The sequence below is a fragment of the Pyxicephalus adspersus genome, chromosome 5, assembly GCF_032062135.1.
Source record: "Pyxicephalus adspersus chromosome 5, UCB_Pads_2.0, whole genome shotgun sequence".
Classification (NCBI taxonomy): domain Eukaryota; kingdom Metazoa; phylum Chordata; class Amphibia; order Anura; family Pyxicephalidae; genus Pyxicephalus; species Pyxicephalus adspersus.
This window is the reverse complement of record NC_092862.1, coordinates 25,112,637-25,138,639: the sequence shown is the minus strand read 5'-3', so window position 1 is coordinate 25,138,639 and position 26,003 is coordinate 25,112,637. Positions and strand designations below refer to the sequence as shown.

Sequence of the window (26,003 nt, the reverse complement as noted above, 5' to 3'; positions counted from 1 at the left end):
TGTGTTTCTAGGCCAAAGCTTTCATTTTGGTTATAGTAGGGAAGGATTAGAACCTCTTTCAGGGTTTTATTGTAAATTTTATTTTTGTATGCGATCTAGTGAAATATTCCAATGTGGAGGGTTGTTCCCCTGCAAAGTGTATGAGAGAAGGACTTCTGCCACTGGAGAGAACTTTCTGTTGTGTTTTTTGGAAAGTATAGGGAAACTACCAACAATCAGGCTCAAGAACAAAAAAAAAAAAAAAATGGACAATGTAATAATAAGGTCAGGCACTGCCACCAATTTAACAAAACTACAGAGGGGAAACCAAGAGCAGATTAATGGCTGCATATGCCCTAGTCGACATGGCAGTGTGCTATGTTTAACCACGCACAATGCTGGATAGGTCCATTTCTCTTTTAGTGCTGAGTTTAAACTGCACATATTTTACCCAAGACACCTTTCACTCAAGATATACCCTTTTTTTTAAATTTAATTCAATTAGCAAATGTATAAAAGAGACCTTAATAATTATCTGATCAGTCATATGCATAATGCCTGAATCAAAAAGCTCACTCTGGTCTTCCAGTCAAAAGTTTTTACCTACTTTTTCATTTGGCTGGCAGAATTTACTGTTGTTACTGGTATACTTACTTTTTTTTAGCTCAGTTACCAACAGTTTCTCGACACATTGGAAATCCATTATGTGCTACTCTAAGTAGTTCTCATCTCATAATTTCCACATTGCTGTAAAGTGCATTATAATTATCGCTTCAATCAAAAGAACATATTTAGCAAGTAAATGTAAGCTCAAGTAGATTTTCCTATTTTTATACACACACAGTGTAGAAGGCTTACTCCAGCCATCTTCTGCGTGCCAAGGAATAATGTCACTGTAAAAAAGTTCCATTTGAATAGGAGAAGTAATTTAATCAAACCTTTGTCTTACTGATGAGCTGAAAAACAAGTTACAAAGCCTGAAAAAAACTGTTATCATTAAGCTTAAGAAAAGAAGAGAAATCATTTGTCATTTCAATGGCTCATCCAGCAGTAGCAGTGACTTATTTTGTTATGGTTGAAGATAAACAAAAATGTTCACTTCCACAATCTTACAAAAACAGATATATAAAAAGTAAAGGATTAAATGGTCACTTTGCTAAAGAACTTTTGGTAGATGCTGAATGTCTGAATCAGAAATCTGGTCAAAATAGAAATATTAAAGAATGGCATTTAAAGGACATTACTTCTTTAGCACCACAAGGTGTCCTTAGTCTTTATGGCTGAATGACATAACCCACTTTCTATGAGCCCAGACTTTCCCCCACCTGTGACAATATAGAGGACCCAAGACAGCTATTAGCTCAGATGTCTGTCATTGTTAATCCCTCTACTACTTCTCATACTTCTAGTCACTGCCATATAGGAACAGAAGAAGACTGATATAAAGTTTAATTCCGATACTTCCGACACAGACCAAGAGAAAAAGTGTGAAGAAATTACAAATATCTATTGATTTAAAGCAAAAAAAAATACCACTTTTACTTCTGCAGAGCCTCATTTGCCACATTTGGCATTAATTTGGTCTCAAGTTGTTCTCGATTTCTTTTTCCTGGTGCGGACGAAGTACTGGGCCCGCCATGCCTGACAAACTGTTATCATTAAGCCTAACAAAAGAAGAGGAAGCATTTGGCATTTCAATGGCTCAACCCTCAGGCACATGCATGAAATCAGCACTTTTTTAATGCGTATAAAAGCCCCTTGTCGGGAATGCGCAGAAAAAGCCCAAGGCCCACTGGGATACATGATGTAGGTACTTCAGGAGGTTCTGTGCTCCCATTCAGTCTCTTCTGTGGCGGTGGTAAAGACAGAAGAGAAGCACCCCCACCACCACCCTTTTAGTAAAAATCCACTATCTACCCATTATATAAAGTGAAAATTGTGGTGATGGGTCTGCTCTAACACACCAGTGGTGGTAGGTCATCTTGTACTACTTTCCAGCAAGAGCTTACGCTCACCCAAACTTTTTCAAACACTTGAGGGCAAGTTGTTTTTGCCTTTGTTGAAATTGAGGTAAAAATATCAAATATTTGTATTTTGAAATGAATTTGATAATGCAAAGAGCCTTTTATTCTTTAGGTATATACTATTTTACAAACAGTGTGTTTCTGTATGTTTATTTAACTGGAAAATTGTGACATCTTTCAGTGACCTCAGTGTTTTTTTATTTTTTAATAAAAGCTCCTAAATGTTTAAATTGGTATCTAGTGTGCTGGTTTTTACTAAAAACACAATAAAAACAATAAAACGTTAAAGGAGTAAAAAGAATAGTTCCACTTCAACAGTGCCTCATTGCTTGCATTAGCCATATTTTAGTGCCCAGATGAGCACTGCTAATAGTTTTAGGAGAAATAAACCTATATTAGACTTCTCTAATTTTTTAAATTTTTGGACTGTTAAATATACAGTAGTAATAATAATCTTATTAGTGCAAAAAAATAAAATCATGTGTTATATTAGTGTCATGAAACCATAGCTGTCATGTGTCTACTGCACACTCCCTGTTATCTCAGATATCCTTTCTAGTTCTTGTACTATAAAAAGTTTGCCTTTTTATTTATTTTTATATATGTTGTAGCAACCTGATAGTGGGAGTTGGTGAGGATTTCAGCAAATGATAATGGGGAGGGGTTGACAACATCTAATCAACAAAAGAAGCTGTGTGCTGTTGCCCCATAACAAGACATAGTAGCGGAGTGCATTTCTGCCAGATCATCAGGTATTTTTCGGCAGTTCTTTAAACTCCTGAGTGGTAAGCCCGAGTGTGGCTTGGGGTAAAAAAAACTTGCTGAAAGCGGTAACCCCGAGCCACACTCAGGCTAGCTAAAAAAATAAAAAATAAAGCCTTGCCTAAAAATGACCTAAAATGTAAAATAAATTTTCATGAAAGACAATGTACCGCTTTTAGACATTTAAATCCGGACAGAAATGAACCGCCCAGGGGGTTAAGGGATAAAATGCATGGAAATGTACATGTATTCAGATGTACAGTATATATATTTATGGAGATGCTTTTGTAGTGATGTTTAAAAGGGCAAGTGGGGGGTTACCATCGACCACACCTCCGCAAATCTTACCCCCTCCACACCAATACATGGAAGCTTCATTATGACTGCTGTAATAAACTTGTATATTTAATGTAGTAGGAGATCTGGTAGAAAACCTGGCCCCATGTGATTTTCACTATTGAAGAGTACATACTTTTTATCTACTGTGCAAACATCGCAAACAATTTATGCAAAGTAAAAAAAAAAACCTGCACATTTGTCCACTCCATAAAGGTTTAGCGGTACACATACAGAATACTTTCTAGGGATCCTGAAAAGGTTAAACCACAATTTTCCAAAGAGCAGAGTAGTTCAGGACAATATTTTGATAAGCAAGCAAATAATGGAAACTTATTAGAAATGCAACCTTTGGATTAGTGATGATTTTATTGATTGTGATGCTTCCTGCCTAACCTTTTTGCCCGCTTTTAGGATCTTAATGCATGTTCCTGGTGTCTGTTAGCAGAGATATAATTACTATTGATTGTGACAGCAATAAACGATAAGTCTGTGTGAAAAGTATTAAAAAGTAGCTTCTTTCTGAGAGTGCATTGCATGTTTTTAATGGCGGAAATGCATGGGAAAGCTTTGAGTCTTGTCTAGAGTTATTGTGGGATTGTCTACAAGGTACTTCCCTACAGGGGTTCACAACCAATATAATGCTGAAATCATCACATTTAAATTTATTCTGTTTGAGGCAGCTGGATATCAATCTGGTTTATACTGCAAAATCTACAAAATCATGACGAATATACCAGGAGGTGAGCAAAGGATAGGAGCTTCCCACAACATAAGAAATTACAGAGACACTCCAGTAAAACACTAAATCAATGCAGTGACATTTATGAAGGGATCCCAACCTACCCATAGCATGGCTTTAATAATACAGTTAAAACTAATAAAGCAGCTGTTCTTAACCTGGGTTCAATAAAAGAATTACTCCATGAATGCAGTTAAACTTACTAAGGGATCTCAGCCTACCTGTAGAATGTCTTCAACATTTTATCTAGGCATTTATGATGCCATATATTTCTCCTAGATTGTAAGCTATTCAGGTCAGGGTCCTCTCCTCCTCGTGTCACTTTCTGTATCTGTCGGTCATTTGCAACCCCTATTTAATGTACAGCGCTGCGTATAATGTTGGCGCTATAAAAATCCTGTTTAATAACAATAATAATACTAGATAAAAGCATTTGCAAGGTTACAGCTCTGCTTTAAATAGAAGCTAAATTCTACCTATGTATTATTGTTCAAGATGTTTTATCATATTTGTTCATATCTCAGCCAATTAGTGTTTTTTTCTAGATACACAAGGGCATAAAACAATGATGTTCATGAATCTGTAGGAAGTGATGACAATAAAATTCCTTTTCTTGATTTGTCTATAACAAAACAGCAACTGTACCTTATTATCTTCTCAGAAAGCAGTGAGATATGATAACTAATTATTATACATGATCATTTTCCTTTAACCCTGTTATTTTCACATGTTCCTATTTTCAGAATACATAATCCACTTACCACATTCCCAATTTACATTGAAGAGGTGAGAGTGAGATGGGATCAGCCTCCATGTGTTGTCCCCTGGGTGACATGCTACTATGTACAACACAAACTTTGAATACCAATGAAGAATGCAAAATTGTTTAATAAGTACTGAATAGAAAACACAGCAACATCATTTAAAAAGAAGTTCATTTCTATAGAAACTGTCATATTGAAAATGCTTTTAATTAAAAACATGGCATCACTAAATTATAATAAAGTTTCCAAATCGACATATTAGGCACACATTTAGAAAAATCATAACTTGAAAAATAATCTCTCCCAAGAGACTTTAGCTTTGTTCTATATAATTAACAATTTAATGTAGGAAAAAATCAAACCAGGAAAGCTTAAATGGGAGCTCCAGTCAAATCACCAGTAAATGAACACAATAGGTTATCTCTCTACCCCAATGATCTCTGTAGAATTTGTTGTGGGTGCAGTAAGCAGTAGGTAGGTGGTCCCTGCAGCATCTGAAATCTGTAATTAAAGTCATATATGGGAATGTTTGGATCAGACCACAGTCTGTAGGACTAGTGACACATAAAAACAGGGTTTCTATAAATGTAAGTGCATTGTAACTCAGATTTCATTGCATTTCATGAATTTAGCATTCCTTGTGATCTTGCAGCAATATGAGATGGAAATGGTACTTGGCTCTTGTGGTACCGAAGCTGGGGAAAAGATACATTTATATAATATTTAACTTTTCTCCACACCATTTTTATACATTTTCCTGCAGCTGATCAAGTTGCGGAAGAAGCCCTTTCTGGATAAGCGGACCTTGCATGCTTTAATTCACAATTAACCAAGTTTTACCAGATACGGTCTTGAAAAATATTGCATTATCTCCTAAAAGACTTTGATATGTCTTTTCTGCATACGTGATTATTGTTTCAGGTTTCTCAATGTGGGGTAAACTATGTAGCAGATAAGAGGGTCATCAGGGCCAATTTATTCACCTATGTATACTAACCCTCAATCTGTGACAATGTTTGAGTCTCCTCGAGTACTCAAACCTTGGAAAGCAAGAAGATATCATCTATGTCATATATCTGCAATACACAGTTTAAAATTAAACAAATTGATGCAAAGGGTACATTATTTGAAGAACTTGCTCCTTAAGTTAATTTTAATGATCAAATAGGAAAAATTTGATTGGTTTCTATGTGTGTGTGCAATTTGTACATCATTAATACTCTATGAACTGCATTTCTTCAGAAGAAACTGATGGTTGGCAAGCAAACAGACCATTTATTGGCCCAAAGAGTATGTGGATCGATAGCCTTTGTGTAGATTAAAAAAAATTACATTATTAACTGAATTTATCTGTAGCTCTCCTTTAATAATGGCTGCATCAAGTATGCATTTTATTCATTATGATCATTACCCCTGACATGGAATGTTTTCAGCATTTAACAGAACTGGAATGTGTTGCCACAGTAACTCTTTACACTGCGGTGTATATCTTCACATCGTCCAGGTCCTTGCTGTTCTCATGACATTCGTCAGTCATCAGAATCTTCTCTGGGTTCCACTGGCGTTGTTAATTTAAGGTAAAACAAGGCATAAAGGGCCAGAAGCAAGAACAGAATGGCTACAACCACAAGGAACACCTCCTAGAAAAAAAGATATAGAACAAATGTTACAATAATTTGGTAATTTCTGCACTTGTGTAAGAACATTTATTATTCATTATATCTTACATATGAATATATATTATAAATGAAACAGCATTCAAGAATATCAGCTCATACCATTTTTCCAGCAGGTTTGTGAACTGAGATACTTATAGGTTGACTTTAAAGTTGAGAATATGAATTTAATAAAGATGCATTACACACACTTTTTATTTTCCTAATTTTTAGTGCTGCAGTTGCTTCCAGCACTTCTTTACATTAGTGGCTTACTGATAGTGATAACATTGGATCATGTCTGTCTCACTGGGGCACATGTGACCAGCTGACATCACACAGATGATGCTGTGGTCATCCCATAAAGGAAAGTCCCTAAACAAACCTTAATGACAGGATCCCTGGGTATTATTTTAAAATATTTAAAAATGTTAAAGCTTTGATGAGATTTTAGAAATTGGGTTTGGATCTTTGTAAAAAAATATCTATCCTTGTTTACTGTGTAATATTGATAGTCACAGTGTTACATTTGCAGTAACCCTAAAACCAAGACAAAGGTACAGTATATATCTGGATCTGTATATGTATGAGTATGCTGGAGTGTTGCCCAAGAGATATAGAGGCAGCAATCTATAAATCTGTGCATGGACCACAACTCAAGTGGGTGCAGGGCACAGAAATAATGCTTTAACTGCACATTATTGAATAATTCATGACATGATTAGCCTAATATGCTGAGCTCAGCCTGTGCTTTAAGTCAAACTTAAGTCCCACTTTTACCATTGGTGATCAAGCAGGTGTTTACTGCACAAAAGACAGGTGATGCCCCTTCTGTAACAACTGCCCTTTCCTGCCCGATTGCTAAGTGTCAATTTATGCATTGTAGCCAGGAAAACCCAGCAATCCTAGCTTTCCTTGTGTATGCTGGGAACAAAAACTCCTGAGTGCCTGTGGAGCGTTATTACGGCCTGGCCAATTAGGATGGCCAAAGATCATCTCAAGAAAGAAAAGAAGAAAGATGGTGGTGCCCTGCAATATTACGGGGATAGGGGAGTATATTTATTATTATTAATATACGGCATTTACATAGTGCAAACATATTACACAGTGCTTTACAAAGTCCATTGTCATGTCACTGTCTTTCAAATGGGCTCACTATCCAATATCCCTACCATGTCTTTATCATAGTCTGTTTGGAGGGAGCCAATTAACCAGACTACATGTTTTTGGAATGTGGGAGGAAACCGGAGTACCTGGGGGAAACCCACGCAAACACAGGGAGAACCTGCAAACTCCATGCAGATAGTGTCCTGGCTAAGATTCGAACCTCGGACCTAGCTCTACAAAGTAGTGTTCTACCCAGCCCCTTTTAGTTGGGCCCACCAACCACCCAGGACTTTTCGGCTGCCACACACCTACAATTTCTTACCACCCAGCCTGCAAAAATTTCTGGCTTGAACACTGGCAAAAGCCAAAGTGCTAACCTCTGAGCCATTGTGCTGCCTAATTGTATCACAGTTTTCATTCCATTTTAGGGTCTGGAGACCTGAATTGTTCTCCAATCCAGTTAGGGAACATTTGTAGGTCCCGTCCCTCCCACAGCTTGTGATTGGACAGTAAGCATGCTTATTATAAGCACAATCACAAGCAGCACACAAACTGTCACCCATTCTGCCTTTTCCATTTTATTCTGACCTCCATTGTACAAGCACTGGACGCAGCTAATACCAAGTGAAATCCATGCACTTACATTGTTTTCATTATATAATACATTTAAGTATAAGTAAATGAGAAGCCAAATTATTGTATATCTTTAATAGCTGCCTGGAGTTAAGCTTTAACAGTAATATACATTTTTTTATTATTATGCTGAAATGTCCTTTTCATAACATAAAACATTTTTTTCCAAGAAAAAATATATATCCAACAAACAAACGGACCTTTTTTTCATTCACAATTAAACACACACATGAATAAATGCTGCTTTAAAAACATTGATGTAAATGTTTTTTTTAAAGTGCGTTAAAATCATTATGTAAAGCACACCGCACAGGAGCACACTTTGTGAATTTACAAGGGGCACTGGAATAAAAAAAAAAAAAGAAGAGAAAATTAAATCGAGTATTTCTAATACATGTTTTCAGTTCCATCCATCCATTTCTGGCATTATTTCACATAAGGCCATTTCATTAACAAACATCTTACGACAGCGTACAAAGAAAAAATAAATAAATATAAAATGAGCAACCTTCAAAACACCATTTGCAGTTTAACAAAAAAAAAAAAAAAAAGATCTATCATGAATTATTCATTACATTTGCTTATGTTCTGCTGGGATTTTCTACCTGGCTGTTCATGTTTTAGCGCTAATGGCATAAATTTGTTCAAAACATTCCAACTGTAACATACGTTTCTCTGAGGCATCGTCGTGATTTTTGCATTGTGACAAGTTTTTCGATAATTTTGCTATTTATTCGGCCCTTGTGTGAAATAAATGCACAGCCGCATTAAAGGAGCAAATTATGAATATTTACTTAAATTAAAAAAAATACAAACAAACCACAAATGATTAGCAAACATATTAGCGAGAGCGGAGAAAAGGAAGCGCTGGGTATTCTTTTCTTTACTGCAACTAGGACACTTTTTTTTTCCTCCTGAAAAAACCATCACGCAGGTTTCATTTATTTTCTTTTTTTATACACAGCTGTTCTTTCAGGCCCATCTGGACATGCAGCTACTAATCTTAAGAGGATGTAATAAGCAAGTGACACACAACTGTAGCAGCCATCTGCTTGGGAGAATGGACAGCAGACCTGTACAGTGTACTATTCTCAACTCACATAATGAATGTCAGAAGAGTGCTGTGATACAGTACGTACAGATGTGCTTTCCTATTATTCACGAAAACACACACAATGCAGATAATCGGTGTGCACACAATCCGTTCTAGCATTAGAGGTGACAATGCTGCAACTGTATCCTGAAATTGGAGAGAGCTATGAATTTTACAGGCAGCCATAGATTTAGGATGACGGTCAGGTGCGTGATAATGATCTGTTAAATATACTCACAGACATACACTTATCTGGTATCTGGTGAATGAAATGAACAGACAACCCTACTGTAAGCCTATGTTATAGCAATGATACACAATGGCCATAAATATCCTGCAGACCCCAGATAGCATCTATTACATTTAGGGCAGATAATGCTGCCCCACTAACCCTAATCAACCATGCCACATCCTGATATCTTTACAACAAAATCAAAAAATAGAAAGTTGGCCTTTTAAGGCATTCAATATCCCACCAATTAAAACAAATATTTAATATAATATAAAAAATAGTATTTATTAAATTCTAAAAACAAATATACATATATATATATATATACACACACACATATAATACACACACATAACACACACATTATATAATGTGCACACACATTATATAACTCCTGCAAGTTATATAATAATGTATAATTGTTTTTAGAATTCATTACTGTTTTTTATACTATAATAAATGTTTGTTTTAATTAGTGGGATATTGAGTGCATTAAAAGTCTTACTTTCATTTTTTTGGTTTTGTGGTTACATTTAGGGCAGGACTTTTACTTTTAATTTTTCCATCTTACTAATTATTATCAACCCTATAAAGCACCAACATATGTACAATAAATAGGGATTAGAGACAACAAACCTGTACATTTACAAATACAAACAATGACATACGAGGAGAAGAGGACCCTGCCCAACACAACAGAGCTTACAATCTAGGAGTTGAGAGTAGGAATAGTAGGGGGTAATGGAATGGTGTCGAGTTGGTGAAGGTTAAGAGCTAGATTACAATAAATTATTTTTACATCTATGTATCAGGTAGCCCCTAACTCTTCTTCTCGTCCTGTATCCATCTCTCCCAATGAATGAAATATTGATGAGAAAACCACTCATACACATCAAAAATCCTAAATGTGCAGAAATACGTTTGACAAGCTACTTTGGTGATCTAATTAACAATATCTCACTAGATAGGTGAAAGGTAAGTAAAAGATTTGAAGATTGGAAATGGGGGGTTGCCTGATATTATTCCTGGCCATTTTGATTCAAATTGTGGATACATTTGGGTAGAGTTAGAACATCTTTCAGGTTTTGTGCAGCAGATTGTTTTGTTGTAGAGATTTCCTTTTTTTACCTTTGCTTCACAATTCTGCTCACTGTGGTCCGCTGGAAGAGCAAGTGGCAGAAAAACAAAATTGTAAGAGTTATCAGTGGTACAAAAAGTAGCTAAAATTTCCCTGACAACTACCAAAAGTGAAATGTACCTTTGAGTAAGGTAAAATCTCTCCAGTTGTAGGAGTAATACCACCTCACAAAAGTATCCATTATAAATATATAAAGAATAACATCTTCTTGATTAACCAAACATTTTTTTTAAAAGTCATTCCAAGGACTTGACTTTAAATTAATTATCTCTAATAAAACTTAGTGTTCCCCAGACTTTTATAAACTGTATTTATTCAAACTGAAGTGAATGCATTGTGGTGCATTGCGCATTGTTAGAAATAATAATCCAAAAGTGGCTTTATAATAAATTACAGGGCTCCTCTGATTATAAAACACTATATTCAATTCAAGTCTACTGTAAAACACTTATTTCTAACTCTCATTAATATCCAAGGGCATCCTAGTGTTTTCGAACTCTTAAATGACATTTGTAAATATGACATTTTTATATGAAATGTTAAATATTTTATAATTACCTGTATAAAGATATATATAGTAGTAGTATATATATATATTAGTCCATCTAGGACTGTTAAGGTGACTTAGAAGTGTCTAGATATAATAACTTTTTTTCAAAAACATGGACTATATAAGAGTGCATTATGACAAACAAGCGCACTAGATACAATACTGCAAAGGATTATCCTTGATCCTTTGAGGAGTAATGCATCCTTCTAACTTATTGTCACACATAAAACGGTGTCAGGCAGTAAGTCAGTAAAGAAAATAGTCAACATTTACTTGTCGATTAGTAATATACCTTTGTGTAACATCAACACGCAAGTTAGGAAGCAAATGGTCTATCAATGCAAAATGTATAACCAGATGGTGAGCCGTGTGTGCTAAGCACTTTAGCTTACATGACTACTCATTCATATATTATTGTTACTTTAAATGTGGGTATTTGAAGATAAACCACCAGAGGGAGCTCTCAGTGGCTTATTGCAATGAATTTTTTCTAAGAATTGATATCAGTTACCTTTGCAGTGCATGTTTTTTTAAGAAAATGGCTAACTTTGTATTATGAGGGGCAGTAAAATACAGTAACAATGAAAAGCTCCCTCTATGTACATATGATGCAAATTATGCACAGAACAAGAAGAACAATTTTAAGATTTTTTTTTTTAAATAGGTATCAAGAAGATAAGCTTTTTTCATGTAATAATAAAGAAAAAAAAGAAAGAGATTAAATATTACCTTGCTATTGCCCTATGAGTGTGTTAAAGTATAATAAACACTTTATAACCCAGTGTTCTCCCCAGGCCCTTTTAGCTGGGCGCACCACCCACCACTTTTCAGTATTGACCTGGCTGTTTTTGAAGAGTTGGGTCACAATACAAGGACCACCACCTGCTTACAATTTCTTCCTATCCAGCTTTAAAAAAAATCTGAGTTGAACACTGTAACCCAAAATGCTATATTTCGACACATACAGATTTTTCAAGGTAATAAAACTGTGGCTGCCCATTAGATAAATAGCCCTAAAATGCAAGGTAAAATCTAAAGAAAAGAAAAGAAAATACCATGGTTTTCAGTCTCTTGCCAAAGAAAAATTAAGAGTATAGGAGTGAATTTGGTGAGATTTGGGATCCACTGCTTTCCCAGAGTTGAGGCATAATGACATCACATTGTACAGCGCTGCGTAATATGTTGGCGCTATATAAATCCTGTTTAATAATAATAATCACATGACAAATGTTTTTTGTACATTTAACTTGGCATTTTACATAAGGGTGGGAACTAATAGGATATATTTTTATGCAAGATGCGCTCTAATTCAGCATTTTGTATTTTAAAATGCAATGCGTTGTACTGTATAGATAGGAACAAGACACATAGGAATGAATGTGATCTCTTGATCCAATATATTTTATGTAGTAAAGTATACAGTTAAAAGAGAGAACATACTTTAGATCCTGTTGAAATGGATGGTTTCCCAGAGCATGCATTTATTTTTAACATTTGCCTGCAGTTGTTTAGAAATGGGACCGAGTATTTGGTTAATCTTTAGTTCTATTGTTTATAGTCTGTAGAATATGAAATTACTGTTAGTTTGCTGTTATCATACTTTCTCAGTAAACGTGCGAATGTCTTCAGCAAAGAGCTGATACGGGCAGAAGAAGAGGAGATAATAGCAGGAGATAGAATCCTTTCTTTCCATCTCTACATGGCAGGCATGCAGATGCTCCAGACGTGATGCTGCCACATGCGATGCCAAGCAACCTGCTGCTCTGATATCCATGCCGTCTATGCCAATGTATCCACAGGGGAAATGGAATAATGGCACACGCTGGTTGATGATGGCAATCAATCTCAATTCTCTTTCTCTCTCCAAAACACACAAACTTGGATCGGACGTGATCTTGGACGAGGGCCACCACCTCTCCCAGAGCAACAGTGATTAAGGAAGAAAAAAAAAAGACAAGAACAGCATCTGATTGCTTTAAAGATGCAGATGATTGCTAGGTGTGAACAACCAGTCCCTGTGCTCAACTATAACACAAAGAAGAATAAGACAGCACAAATAACTCACCAACAAGGAGAATTAAATCATTGGCATTCACATTTTACTACACTTGTATAAAGTATGAATCACCACATTCTTTTATCTCCCCTTTTTAGGTATGCTGCTTCCCCACATCTTAGATTGTAAGGTCTTCTGGGCAGGGTCTTCTTCTCCTCCTGTGTCACTGTCTGTGTCTGTCTGTTATTTGCAAACCCTATTAATTGTACAGTGCTGCGTAATATGTTGGTGCTATATAAATGCTGTTTATTATCATTAATAATAATAATAATAATAATAATAATTTTGTTTCCTGTCCAAAATATTCAGTGTTTGTCCTTTTTAAAGAACTTCATGGCACATAAAAATGTAAATATGCTTTTTGCACAGGAGATCCAGAACCAGGTCCAGGTTGGGATAAGCAAGATTTGGATTCTGTGATGGGGAAAGGGCACAGCTACTAGAGTGCTCCTGGCACTGCAGCAGTTTAAACTGATAATCCAGCCTTGTAGATAAACCAGGAAAAAGGATATTTCAGTTTAATCTGTCACAGTGTAAAAAGCCAGGTCCCACTCTATATACAAGAAACACTGGAAGCACTTCCTGATACTCAGTGCACAGCAGATTGTCTGGCACTGGAGTTTAACAGCCAGATCCTGCTGTTCATTGAGATATGAATAAAGCCTGGGCTTGCAGCCTTCATTCATAAACTATGTAATGTGCAAATGAAAGCCTTTGATTTGCACACAATGACACAATTTTAAGCAAACCTATAAATTATTTTAAATAAAAAATTAAACCCTTATAAATTCTGAGTTAACGCTAACTAGTGATCATCATTTCTTTATTACCATTGTTTACCAGCATTTTTTTACATTAACATTTTGATACAAACATTTTAAAACTTAAAAAGGTACCCTTGCAAAGAGCAGATGATTGTTCTTCAGGGAAAAAGCTTTTTTTCTTACCTTATCCCTCACTCCTCCTATAGCCTTTCTGTTCTATTCTGCTCTGCTCTCATGCAGGACTGTATTTTTTCTTACTAGAAACCTAATTGGGACAAGCTGTAGCATAACATTTATGCTTTGGGTTAGGTATAAGCTACATTTCGTATACAATACATATATATACTATACTGAAGAATGTCTTGGATGATCATGATCCAAAAGTTGGCCACCCCAAGAAGAAGCAGAGAGCAGCTGCCATTTCTATACTTCATACAGGCCATAGTACATGTGGATCTCTCAGCTTGGGGGTGCTCTTAAGAATTTTCTACAGAAAATGTTAGGCCTAAATACACATTTCCTATAAAATACATGATTTCAGCCTCACTGTGGCTAATGCCATACCAAAAAAACATGGCATTGAGTCACATGATCACTGTAGAAGGCAAAGATCAGAGCTTAAAAGCCTGACCTCTCCTTCAAGGAATCATGTGATAAAATGACATAGCTTTAGCCATATCACCAGTGAAAAAAAGGAAACCCGTCAAAACTTTTATTAAACTGTAGCTTAAATTGTAAAATATGCAAACCTCTATGAAAATATATTCTTCAAAATAATAGTGTAGTGCTGTAGATTGGAATGTAAGCTTTTCATTATGATTATTTCTGTGAGCAGACAAAAAAACTGTATATGTATAATAATTATCAGGTTTTTACCAAACATCTGCTGAACAAACAAAATGGAAAAAAAAACTCCTTGTAGGGTTTTACTTAGGGCTGCCAGCTGTCCCTTATGGATTTATATAAAACAACCAATCGTTGCCTTAATGTAACCATTGTCAGTTGTGGAATATAAAAGAAGCAGGTTTGCCATGCTTTATTTTGCTTGCTATACAATTATTTCTATATACGATGTGACAGACTATGTTATCAGATAAAATGCCACACAATGGGCTATACACATCATCTGTTGCTGAATAGCCAGTGCTATTTGCTGATCATTCTTGATAATGTAAATTAATGTAATGTTGAGGATTTCCAGCTGTATCTGTATGTAATAAACAACACTAAACAAGTGCCAACTAATCAAAAACCAGGCTAATTACCAGGTTGTACAGAATGACCCTAAGGGGTATTCCTTTAACTTTGCCAGCACTGCCCTGGCAAAATTCTAAAAGTCAAATCTTAAACAGGTCTGCCTACTCATGGCACAGTTCAGACTTTTGACTGGTCACTCAGTGTTACTATAGGAGGCAAGAGAGAATGTTACACCTGATCTGAAAAAAAAAAACATATGCTCAACAGACTATAAATTACTATTAGGAGACCATGTCATATTGTAAAAAAAATTGCACGTAAACACACAGAAAAAATCAAGTATTTTAATGTGTATACTTGTTGGTTTTGGCTTTCCAAAAATTAATTATCCAGCTAGACTTCCCTGGTGTCATCTCTCTAGCATACCCTCGCCCTCCATGCATGGTATAACCCCCAGGAGAAACTTTTGACTATACTGAGATACTGTCTATGCTGACCCAACTTCTCTGATTCTCTCTTCTTCGTAACCTTTTATGTAGCAGTCTATGGGTGACATCTTGGAGCAGCCTCAGGACTTCTGGATGTCTACACCAAGGGGTCAAATAAACATGTAAATAAGGTGTATAAAATATGTTAAACGTACATAAAAACTTTTCAGATTTTTATATAATCATCTGGTGACAGGGTCCTAAAAATGAACCTTGCACCAAAATGCAAGGTTTACTTTTTACATAAAGAATCCAACCTATTACATAAGGAATCCCAGATAAGTTAGAAAGAATACTTACCTTAAAGCTAGATTCCAAACTGTAGGGAGTGAAGTCAGGATCCTTCTAATGAGATCCTGAGAATGACATGGATAGAAAACCACATGAGAAGACAAGAGAGTCTTCTTGTGAGATTTCAGATCCTTGGCATTATTGAGATCGCACTGGAAGGACCGCAACAATACTCTTGCCAAGGAATACTGGGTAGCAGATATATTTTTTCCACCCTTCCCATACACACACAATTTTTATTGTGTGTCAATTTGAGTTGGGGGATAATAAACTTACATTTTTGGGGGGCAAACCCTCTGATAAATTTTTCACTTTTCACATGAATGCTCTGCATCTCACTCAAAATATGAAAGACACCCAAAGATAAAACTCCTATTGAAGAAAATGTTATCAGCCTCTTGATATCCCTGTACAGAAGTGTTCAGACCACAAGAAGACAATAAACTGTAATGTAGTGCAAGATGCATGTTGATAGAGAGGAGACTGATAAAGAGATACACTTATCAGTGCGATTCTTCATTCGTTGTTAAGACATGTCACCTTCCTGTTCCCCCATTGAGCTACAACAACTGCCAACTGCTATGTCACTACTGTATTTTGTAGGGAAACCGGTGCTGGTGTAAGGAATCCCAACATCCATTGTGGGACCAGACATTGGACACACCCTAGAAGTTAAAAGCAAAAAAAAAAAAAAAAAATTGGCAGCTATAGCTCAAGAACATACAAACTCAGCGTAGTGGTTTTATACATCATTTTCTTTTTATCCATTCTCTATCCAGAGCTCTGCAGAACGTAAACAACAGGGTAATAGGGTTAATGTAAAATGACCATCACCTGCACCTGATGTTTTAGTCTACAGGGCCTAAATTTGATTTAAAAAGAAAAAAAAAAACAGCTGTAATTTAAATAGTTTAAGTTACTGTGTCTTATTTATTTATTTCACATTGTATCCCTATTTAGTAGCTCTTTGTCTTTCTGACATAATCTTAATGAATAAAATTGTTCTTTGGGGAAATTAAAAAGTTTTATAAATACAATCAACTAAAGGAACCTTTGCTTTAAATACTGCCTTAAACTGACACAGTAATAACATTCTCATAAAACAACCTAATTAGTAGACACATAATCCTCTATGGGCATAGTGTTTGCTAGACAATTATTTTCTGGCCTTACAGTTTTTATATTTAATTTCACATTATTATTCTGTGCCATCTAAAAACCTGTCAGTAATTAAAAATGGGTTTTCTGCTTCAGGGAAAACATGGCACAAAGTCACACACCCTGTGCAAAGGAAAATAAAATCATGTGCAGTCTCCTGGCCCTTGGAAGTGTGGCTCAAGTTACTATGCTCATGGTGGAATGTCCCATGTGGTCTGTGTCTTTGGAAGGATTCCCATGGACCTCAATATATTAAAGCTCTCCAAGGCTGGAAAAGATAAACTTTCATCAGTGAAGATTTGTGATCCAAAAAAACCTGAAATAGATTTCTCTATTCATTTTCAATTTGCTAGCAAATATTTTGATTTCTGGACCAGATCCATTTTAGGGTTGCTGGATCACCCAGCTGCACTGATGAAAGGGTGTCCTCTCCAGCCTTGAAGAGCTTTAATAAACCAGGCCCCATATCTCTGCTATATTAAGCATTATCAGATTCCCACTGATTGTCAAGCTCTTAAAGTGGGACTTTATTGTTGTCAGTAACAAGCCAAAGTACAGCATTCGGTTCTGTGGTCAGCGAAGTGTTATTTGTTTTAGGTGAAAATGGGAATTAATTTTTGCAGGTATAACTGTTGGCTGCATAGGCCTTGTTGTGATGTTGTGGTAGATAGAGAACTGTATGAGCAGCATCAAGACCAAAAAAATCTGTAGAGTTCCTTGTATGGGAATAAGTCCAACAATGAAACCTAACCATCCTGCTCTATATGTGCAAAGTGAATTTTTTTAATAAATTGTATATAATTGACATAACTATGGACTTTGTAAAGCACTGTTGAATATGTTGATGCTATATAAATACTGTGTAATAATAATAAATATTGTGAGAGCTGCCAAACTTACAAACATAAACACCTAATTCTAAACTAAATTGTGCAGTCATGTATAATAATAATAATAACAGGGTAATAACATTGAAAAATTGATTGGATAGCGTAAAATAGCCCCCTAAAAGTTTACATATCATCCACTGATGCACTGAACGGTGAGGTCTGAGAGCTGTCATGTTGGTATCGGATAAATGTGAGCATGGTAGTCTTTGTGAAAATTGTTAACTGACACAGGAAAGGCAAGTAAAACTTCATCATGCAAACCCACTACTTTACTACTTACAAAGTACTAATTTTCTCCATTCTGTTCATACACAATCCAATGTTTTTCTTTTTGACCATCTTTTGATTGCAAAAACGATCACCTACATTAAATTTACAGAAAATTACCTTATTTATTAAAGCTCTCCAAGACGGAAGAAGTCTGTGCTCTCTCTCTCTTCACTTCCATTACAATCGTTCGTCATCCATCGTCCGTGGAAGACGAGCCCAGTACACACATAGGATTCTTGTCCGACATCAGCCCTGAGCTGCACGTGTGTACCTAGCCTAACACAGAAGTCTCTTTATTGCATGTTTTATATAGGAATATTCTATTCGGTGGGATGTGCACAATGGTACATTATAAGGTTTTTCCATAAGGATCTCAGTTTTGTATACTTTCTTGCAGCCCGTACACTCTTGTATGTTGTCTGGTTTATAAATGATAAATAATTTTTTTAATGATAATTTTACATTTAAATGGAGCTGTCATCTATGGAGGGAGGACATAATTATATTTAAATATTCTAAACTGTTTATTGGTCCATTGTATTTAAAAACCGCATGCTCTCTGCTTGACACTAAGAAGCCGAAAGCAATTTACTGTAACAATGTTTGCCAAAACAAAGAAAGTTTTGGGCTTTAGACTTCATATGCAGAAGCAATGTTTTATGTTCAAAGTAACATGGTCTGTTAAACCCAAAATAACAAGCTCCTGTCTCCCCCAAATTCCTATAGCTCCATGGGACAGCTGGCATACTTTATGATTGGGTAGACAAATCTCAATACTACCAATTGGAACAGTGTTCTGTGTTTGAGTGGCCAGGTCAGGAGTTGCCTATTCTGAACCGTCCAGCATTTGGAAGTAGAAATAGAGCTTTGAGATGACCGCAGAATTTTTTTTTCTTTTGTTAGCGACATAGAAGCTTTAAAACAGTATTGAGGGGATAATAAACTCTTCCTGCTAAAACGAGGGCATATTTAAAATTGGTGTTATTTATTCTCCCTAGGTTGGACAAATACCCATTAGCTACAGATAGAAGTCAAATGGACTGTGGGTTTTAATCGTTGCTAAAATGCTTTATATAAAACACTGCAGCAATTATTTATTATTCTGCAAATGGAGAAGAGAAGTAATGTGGTAAGTATGGAAAGAACACCATAAGTAGATGTGAAAAAGAAAGTCATGCAAAGCTGGATACATTTTAAAGAAGACTTTGCTGTAATATCGCATTTAAAAACATAAGGCCTGATTTATTATAAGCTCTCCAAGGCTGGAGAGGATACACTTTCATTAGTGAGTGATCCAGCAAACCTGGAATGGATGTGGTCCAGGATTCAAAACATTTGCTAGCACTTTAAAGAAATCCATTCCAGGTTAGTAGGATCACCCAGCTTCACTGCACAGTCTGCAAATTGTATACCATTTTGTACCGGATTTACTAATGCCACTGTCACTGTCCAAATCTCACATGTGGAATATATTGTGGAATGGACATCCACAATACTGAATACAAATCCTAATACTGAATTGAGAGAGATTGCTCAATATTTTACTCTTCCCTTGCTCACTGAATTTCAGGTCAAGTGAATACAATGTCTTTTCACAATATGTCTCATGACCAGAAAACTGGAGTCTTTGAGCCATCTTTTCAATTTACCACTAATATAGGCAAAACTGCAATTAAAAATTGAGTGGACCCAATTAGGTCCTTGAAACCGGACATAGCACAACATTTTTTAAACACATTTCATCTATATAAAATGTAAGCATAGTAGGCACCTTTGGAATATAATTAAAATACACAAATAACAAAAAATCTGCTTTAACTAGTCTGGTTGCTACAAAAGAATGTTTGATGCTTCACTTCAAAGTCTCTGTTTGATTACAGCATACAATAGAAGTTCAGTAATTGCAGAATACTGCAAGTATACCTATAATGAGCCTTTAATTTACAAAAATTAAGAAATACTAACTACTATAATATCGATTTCACTAGAAACATTGGCAAAGACCAACATACTATCAGATATAAAAAAATTTAAAGGAAAACCCCAAGGGCTCAACTACATAGGGGAAATGTTATTGCATAGTAGGAGATTAACCCCCTACTGACAGCTGTATCATCATCATCATCCTCATCATCACACTGAAACCAGCTGCATGCAAATGAGGCATCTTTAACAAGCTATATTATTATGCTTCAACTGTACTTGTGTTTTTAGTCCACTTCAAACTAATTTAACCAATAAATCACCTACTGGTATTCTTTACCTCCAAAAGACTGCAAATATGAAAACTCCCCACTGGAATTCTTTGCTGTGACACCTGCCTTTGCTAAGTCACGAGAAGGGGGTCTTCCACCTAATGCTTCATAGTCAATTGGATTCACTAGATAGTCAATTGGAGTGTTTGAGTTCATTGGGTAAAACCCGATCCTGATGTATTTTGGGTGTATTGGGCTTTAATACATATAGCCTGGCAACTCCTCCAAGATTTTCTATGTTTGAAAAGCAAACCCTGACAAATAAAATTATCAATAAATCAAAATAAACTGCTTAATCAGTTCTGGATAAATTATTGGTGCAAACTGATATAGTACCCAAAAACAACAGTGTGTCACCATTCGTTATTATATATATATATATATATATATATATATATATATATATATATATATATATATATATATATATATATTGCTTCTCTACCATAAGGCACACATAATGTACACACGTCAGATGATTCTCGTCCCGATGATTGTTTCAGGGCTATCATCAGGCGAGAATCTGCCGTGTGTACAGCACTCGTCTGATGTCGTTCATAGATCTGTCCTGGCCGGATCCACAAACGATGAACAATCGTAATGCAAGTGAAGGGGAGAGAGCGCAGCGCGGTGCCACTTGCTCGTTCTCCCCCCTCTCCATTGAGCAGAACAGCGCTGTATGTACAATGCTCGTTTATGTATCTTTCAGTCTTTTGTTGTTGGAAAGGATCGTGAAACAACAAAAATCTAACGTGTGTGCATAGCCTAAGCGGCAGCACATATGAGATGTGACGTGAAGAAGAAATGGATCAGCTTTTCTGGTTTCGCTGGGAAATATTTACCTAACATCAAATTATTGTGCATATGCACGTTTATGATGTTCCAAATGGTATGCCACCAATTTCCACTTCTTAACTTTGGGGACTACCCTCAACTCCCAATATTAGTTTTTCAAGTATCCTCATATAAAAATTATTATTCCAGTTTTCAAGCTAGTCAGGTGACAGGCTAAGTTGCAGTCTCAGCACTAACAGCAGCCAAGTTTGTATGGATGCATAAGTGCAGATCCATCACTGTCCATCAAAAGGGGCTCACAATGTAATGTTCCTACCTCAGTCAAATGTCCTTAATACAGTCTAGGACCAATTTGAGGGGAAGCCACCTAACTTAACTACATGTTTTTTGGAATGTGGGATGAAACCGAAGTACCTTGAGGAAACCCAAAAAGACACAGGGAGAACCTGCAAACTCCATGCAGATAGTGCCCTGGCCGAGATTCAAACCTGGGAACCTGTGCTGCAAAGGCCAAAGTGCTACCCACTAATGACAGTGTCTTTTAAATCCAAGTATAGATCTACAAATAAAACAGAAATAAAAAAACAATGAATGGGAAGCGCAGAATCCTGCACAGGAGTGTGCACTGTGTCGTGCAATCAATTAAATACTGATAATTTAATAATATTGTGAACTGGCAAAGGATCTGCTTATTTATACTAAATCTTAAGACTTAGGGCTGCTGTAGGAGTCACAGAGATTTTCCAATATGTACTCTAAAGGTGTTAATTACATATTATGTTCTCAGGACAGCCATATATCTAACTAATATTGTAGGATGGGTGATACAACATTAAAACCAAAAGTATTTTCATTGAAAGACTCAACTCATAAATTCATTTATTGCTGAACTGTATAGAAGTTCATTGATGGCCAGTATAGTATCTTGCAAACAGAATATTCCTAAACCCAGTTAGAAAACATTCTGTACACTTGAAAAGAAGAATGAAAAATTGTATTTTGTTCAGAACCTGCCAGTCTTTTGTTCTCTGTGTTGACACTACACAATGTAACTCTACTTCTACAATCCTGGCATTGTGACACAGATAGGATTTTGAAGCAGAAATGTCCTTCTAAAATGTTGCATTATGGAGGAAAAATGTACTGTTGAACATGCCTTTTGCGTCACATTGTTCTGTGCTGAGACAATGAAGGCCATTAGCAACCAGTTTGTAAACACGCACTGTCAAGGTAAAAATAGCACTTCACACATGATTCAGGTGTCATCAGACTTTTCCACTTACACTCCCTCAAAATCATATTACAGAACATCATAAAAGCAAATAACACATAACTTCTCTGGCTGGCTTGGTAGGAGAATGCATATCTAGAATGAACTGAGTGAATTAAATTGACTTAAAGTGTTGTCATAAAAATGCAAAAAAACAAAAAAGCCTATCCTGCAAGTGATAAAAAAATACCGATCCAGCTGACTATGTCCTGTTCTTTGTTACTTTCAAGAGCTTAGGTTACTGAAGAATATTTAGCATCTGACACATTTTCAGAGGTGTCTGATATCTGGTTGTTTTGTATGGTTCCTTCTACTGGCCCATATATCACTACTGCCGATGTGATGACTGTGATTTATTAAAATTCTCCAAGGCTGGAGAGGATACACTTTCATCAGTGAAGCTGGGTGATCCAGCAAACCTGGAATGGATCTGGTCCACACCTGAAAACATTTGCTAACAAATAGCAAATTATTTTTAAGTCCATTTCAAGTTTGCTGGATCACCCAAGTTCCTTGATGAAATTGTATCTTCTCCAACCTTGGAGATTTAACAAATCAGGCCTTTTAAGTCTTTAGGTATCAGCCTGTGGGCTGCTGGATGGATATACTGCTTGCAAAAAAAGTAAAGGGTATAGGCGGTGCTTTTTTAGACAGAAAAAGAATTGGCCAAAACCCCAATGCTTAAGATAATTAATGCTGGAACTGAAATAAAATTACTGGCAATCTAGTGCAAATGGGCACTTTAAAGTCCCTTGAAGTATAAATCTAAATCTTAGCAGCATATGTAAATTATACATGTACTGTTAATCACACACACAGAATCATTTGAGAAGCAGTGTTATGGCTGCACTGTGCATTTAAAAGGGCAGCAACATGTTTTACAAAATATGCACGTTTGTGCAATGAAGCAAAGGAGCTCTGTGATTGGATGAGATGTCCTCCAATCATAAAACTCTTTCTGCGTCATTTAGAGCATACTAAATCTTTATAAATAGGAAGGAACCGGTGTACATAGCGTAGGGGGTGTATCAAGACAGCAAACAGTGGTATCTAGGCTCTGTTATGATCTTGGCCCCACAGTCTTATTTTAAAAAGTCTCCTTGGCCCAAATAACATTTGTTTCCGTTATAATTCCAGTAGACTTCCCAGGTAATTTATTATTGGCCATAGGAACACTTTTTAAAAGGGAATACTATTACCTTTTAAACAAAAACAAAAACCTTTGTTGGTAGCTTGTCATGGTAGTTGCTCAGCAGAGAATTATGCTGTACTGCCTAAAATACTGCTCTGTCTTCTATCGGCAACTGTTTTGTATGTAAATTGCTATGGGAAACAAAACCCTTCAACTTTTTATGGGGACCCATATCACCAACAGTAAAACACTGGTAAAAGAGCTGAAAAGTCAAAAGCAGGACTGATAGGACTTTCTTTAAAATGAACATTTCCAAAAAAAAATAAAAATAAATAAAACTTAGGGGCTTAATTTATAAAGGAGTCTTACTATTAGCAACATTCTCCCGTAGATAATATTCCAGGTCCATTTGTTTTAAATGTTAGCTATTGATACTCCACTGGAAAATGTTGCTAAATGTAAAATGTATTGCTTTATGTTAGTTTAGCTTTAAATTGTTTTGAGAAAAGGCATGTGAGTGTAAAACAAAGCAGGAATATTGCAAAAAGGAACCATCAAACTAAATTAAAAAAAAGGAAACAAGAGAAAGAAACATAGGTTAATGATACATCTTTGAACAAAAAGGCAATTTCCTTTTCCTCATTAAAAAACTGACACACGGCACTAACTGTAGAGATTATGTTGTGAAAACATGCTATAATGCATGGCAGTGTCTGATCAAGGTCTGCAGTCAGGAGCAGGAGAAAAGAGGGAAAAAAGCACTGTTTCATGATTAGAATAGCAAATACTGGAAGAGACCCAAATCCATCATCTGGAAGCTGAGCAGCTGGTACAGCTTGGTAGTAATACCTTGGCATTTCCTATTAGCTAGAACTTGTAAAAATTGATTTTTCATCTGCCACATACAAGGGAAAAGCACTTCTGTTTTAACATATTTTAATACCTTTTTTTCCTAAATAAAACATGTACACTTGTAGACTCTGTGTGCGTGGCCGTTGCCAGATTCATTTGTATGCTCAGTTTGCTGGACAAGAAAAGACCATCACTGCTTTCCAATTATTTAAAGCCAAAAGTCAGACAAACAGAAAAATATCAAATTTTAAAAGAAACTTGTGGTTGCAAAAATATGACAGCTGGCATCAGTGACTTGTTTTAGTGGTTGCAAGCTCCAGGACTGTTATGGACAGAAAAAAACAGCTCTGGACGCAATACTAACCTTCTATCCAATATTTAAATTTCTTTAATCAAACAGCAAAAGGAGACCATACAATGTCTTACTATTTGAGATTTCATTGGATTGTAGAGCAAATATGTTTGACAATGGGCCCATCAAGGTAAAACCAACTGCTAAGAATGATGAATATCTTCCATTTACAGTTCATATTATAACAGTGTCAGCTATTGTATGTGGCCATCATACAACCACTTTTTCTGTCTCTTGAAAATTTAGGATCTGATCATTACGCTCTGATTTACCCAAATGTGTGGAACATCAGATTTCATGACCTTTGCTCATTTTTCAGAGCCTTGTAATCTAATTCCTCATTTAATTTATCTCTTAGCAATATCTTCTAAAAGGAAAACGGGAAGTTCCCATGATATAAATACCACAGCCAACTGAAGTTTGGAAGATAGCCAAAATCCTCATCCTTGCTTTAAGGCTTAGTGAGTCAAACCGACCCAGAATAAGAACATACATATCAAGTATGACCTGACTTATTAAAGCTCTCCAAGACTGGAGAAAATACACTATCATGACAGATCCAGGACTGAAAACAATTGCCAATAGCAAAAAGTTTTTAGGAAATTCCATTCCTGGTTTGTTGGATCACCCAGGTTCTCCCATTATAGTCTATCTTCTCCAGTCCTGGAGAGCTTACAGAAATCAGGCCTAATGTATAAGGACACCTAATCACCGCCAACTCGCCAAGTCTCAGCCCTGGAGCCCTCACCTCAGGTCAGCAATGGCAGCTATCTGGTTTGTTTTGTGACAGGTTCCTTTTAAATAGGGCGACTTTCAGTAACTCCTTCTTTTATCTGTAGGCTGCATTTAACCAAAATTCTATTCTAACGGCAGACCATTGAAACCTATAATAAGAACCCGTCACAGGGTTAATCGATGCCTTAAGTAAAGCAGTAGATGATAAATATTTTAGAGGCAGCCATTCTACTCCGAGTTTGAAGTGTCATAAGCAATCTCTCTCAGAAATCAATATTCACACAGCACATCCTGAGGGAAAAGGGAAGTAGACATACAGTGAAAGTTAATGTGAGCCATCAAATACATGTCTACCTTAATCCCTATTGCTGTTTTCTTGGCTTCTGCTTTTAGTCTTGTTGCTTTTAATACAGGCTTGTTTTTCTTGTAGTCTTGTCTTCCTAAAGTAGAAAAAGGATGAATTATTGATATAGAAATGTATAC

At 36.1% G+C, this 26,003-nt stretch overlaps 1 protein-coding gene across 6 annotated transcripts in view; it reads right to left on the bottom strand.

Annotated features, from left to right (window-relative positions):
• Nucleotides 1-4,713: 4,713 nt before the first annotated feature.
• The window catches only part of TRIQK (triple QxxK/R motif containing), an 81,061-nt gene continuing 59,771 nt past the window's right edge, over nt 4,714-26,003 (bottom strand). For all 6 annotated transcript variants that reach the window (XM_072410921.1, XM_072410923.1, XM_072410920.1 and 3 more), the window contains 2 exons: nt 25,875-25,960; nt 4,714-6,247 (listed from right to left, as the gene is read on the bottom strand). In XM_072410921.1, coding sequence (XP_072267022.1) covers nt 6,137-6,247; nt 25,875-25,960 — 197 coding nt within the window. In that variant the 3' untranslated portion in view covers nt 4,714-6,136. The remainder of the gene's footprint in view (nt 6,248-25,874; nt 25,961-26,003) is intronic.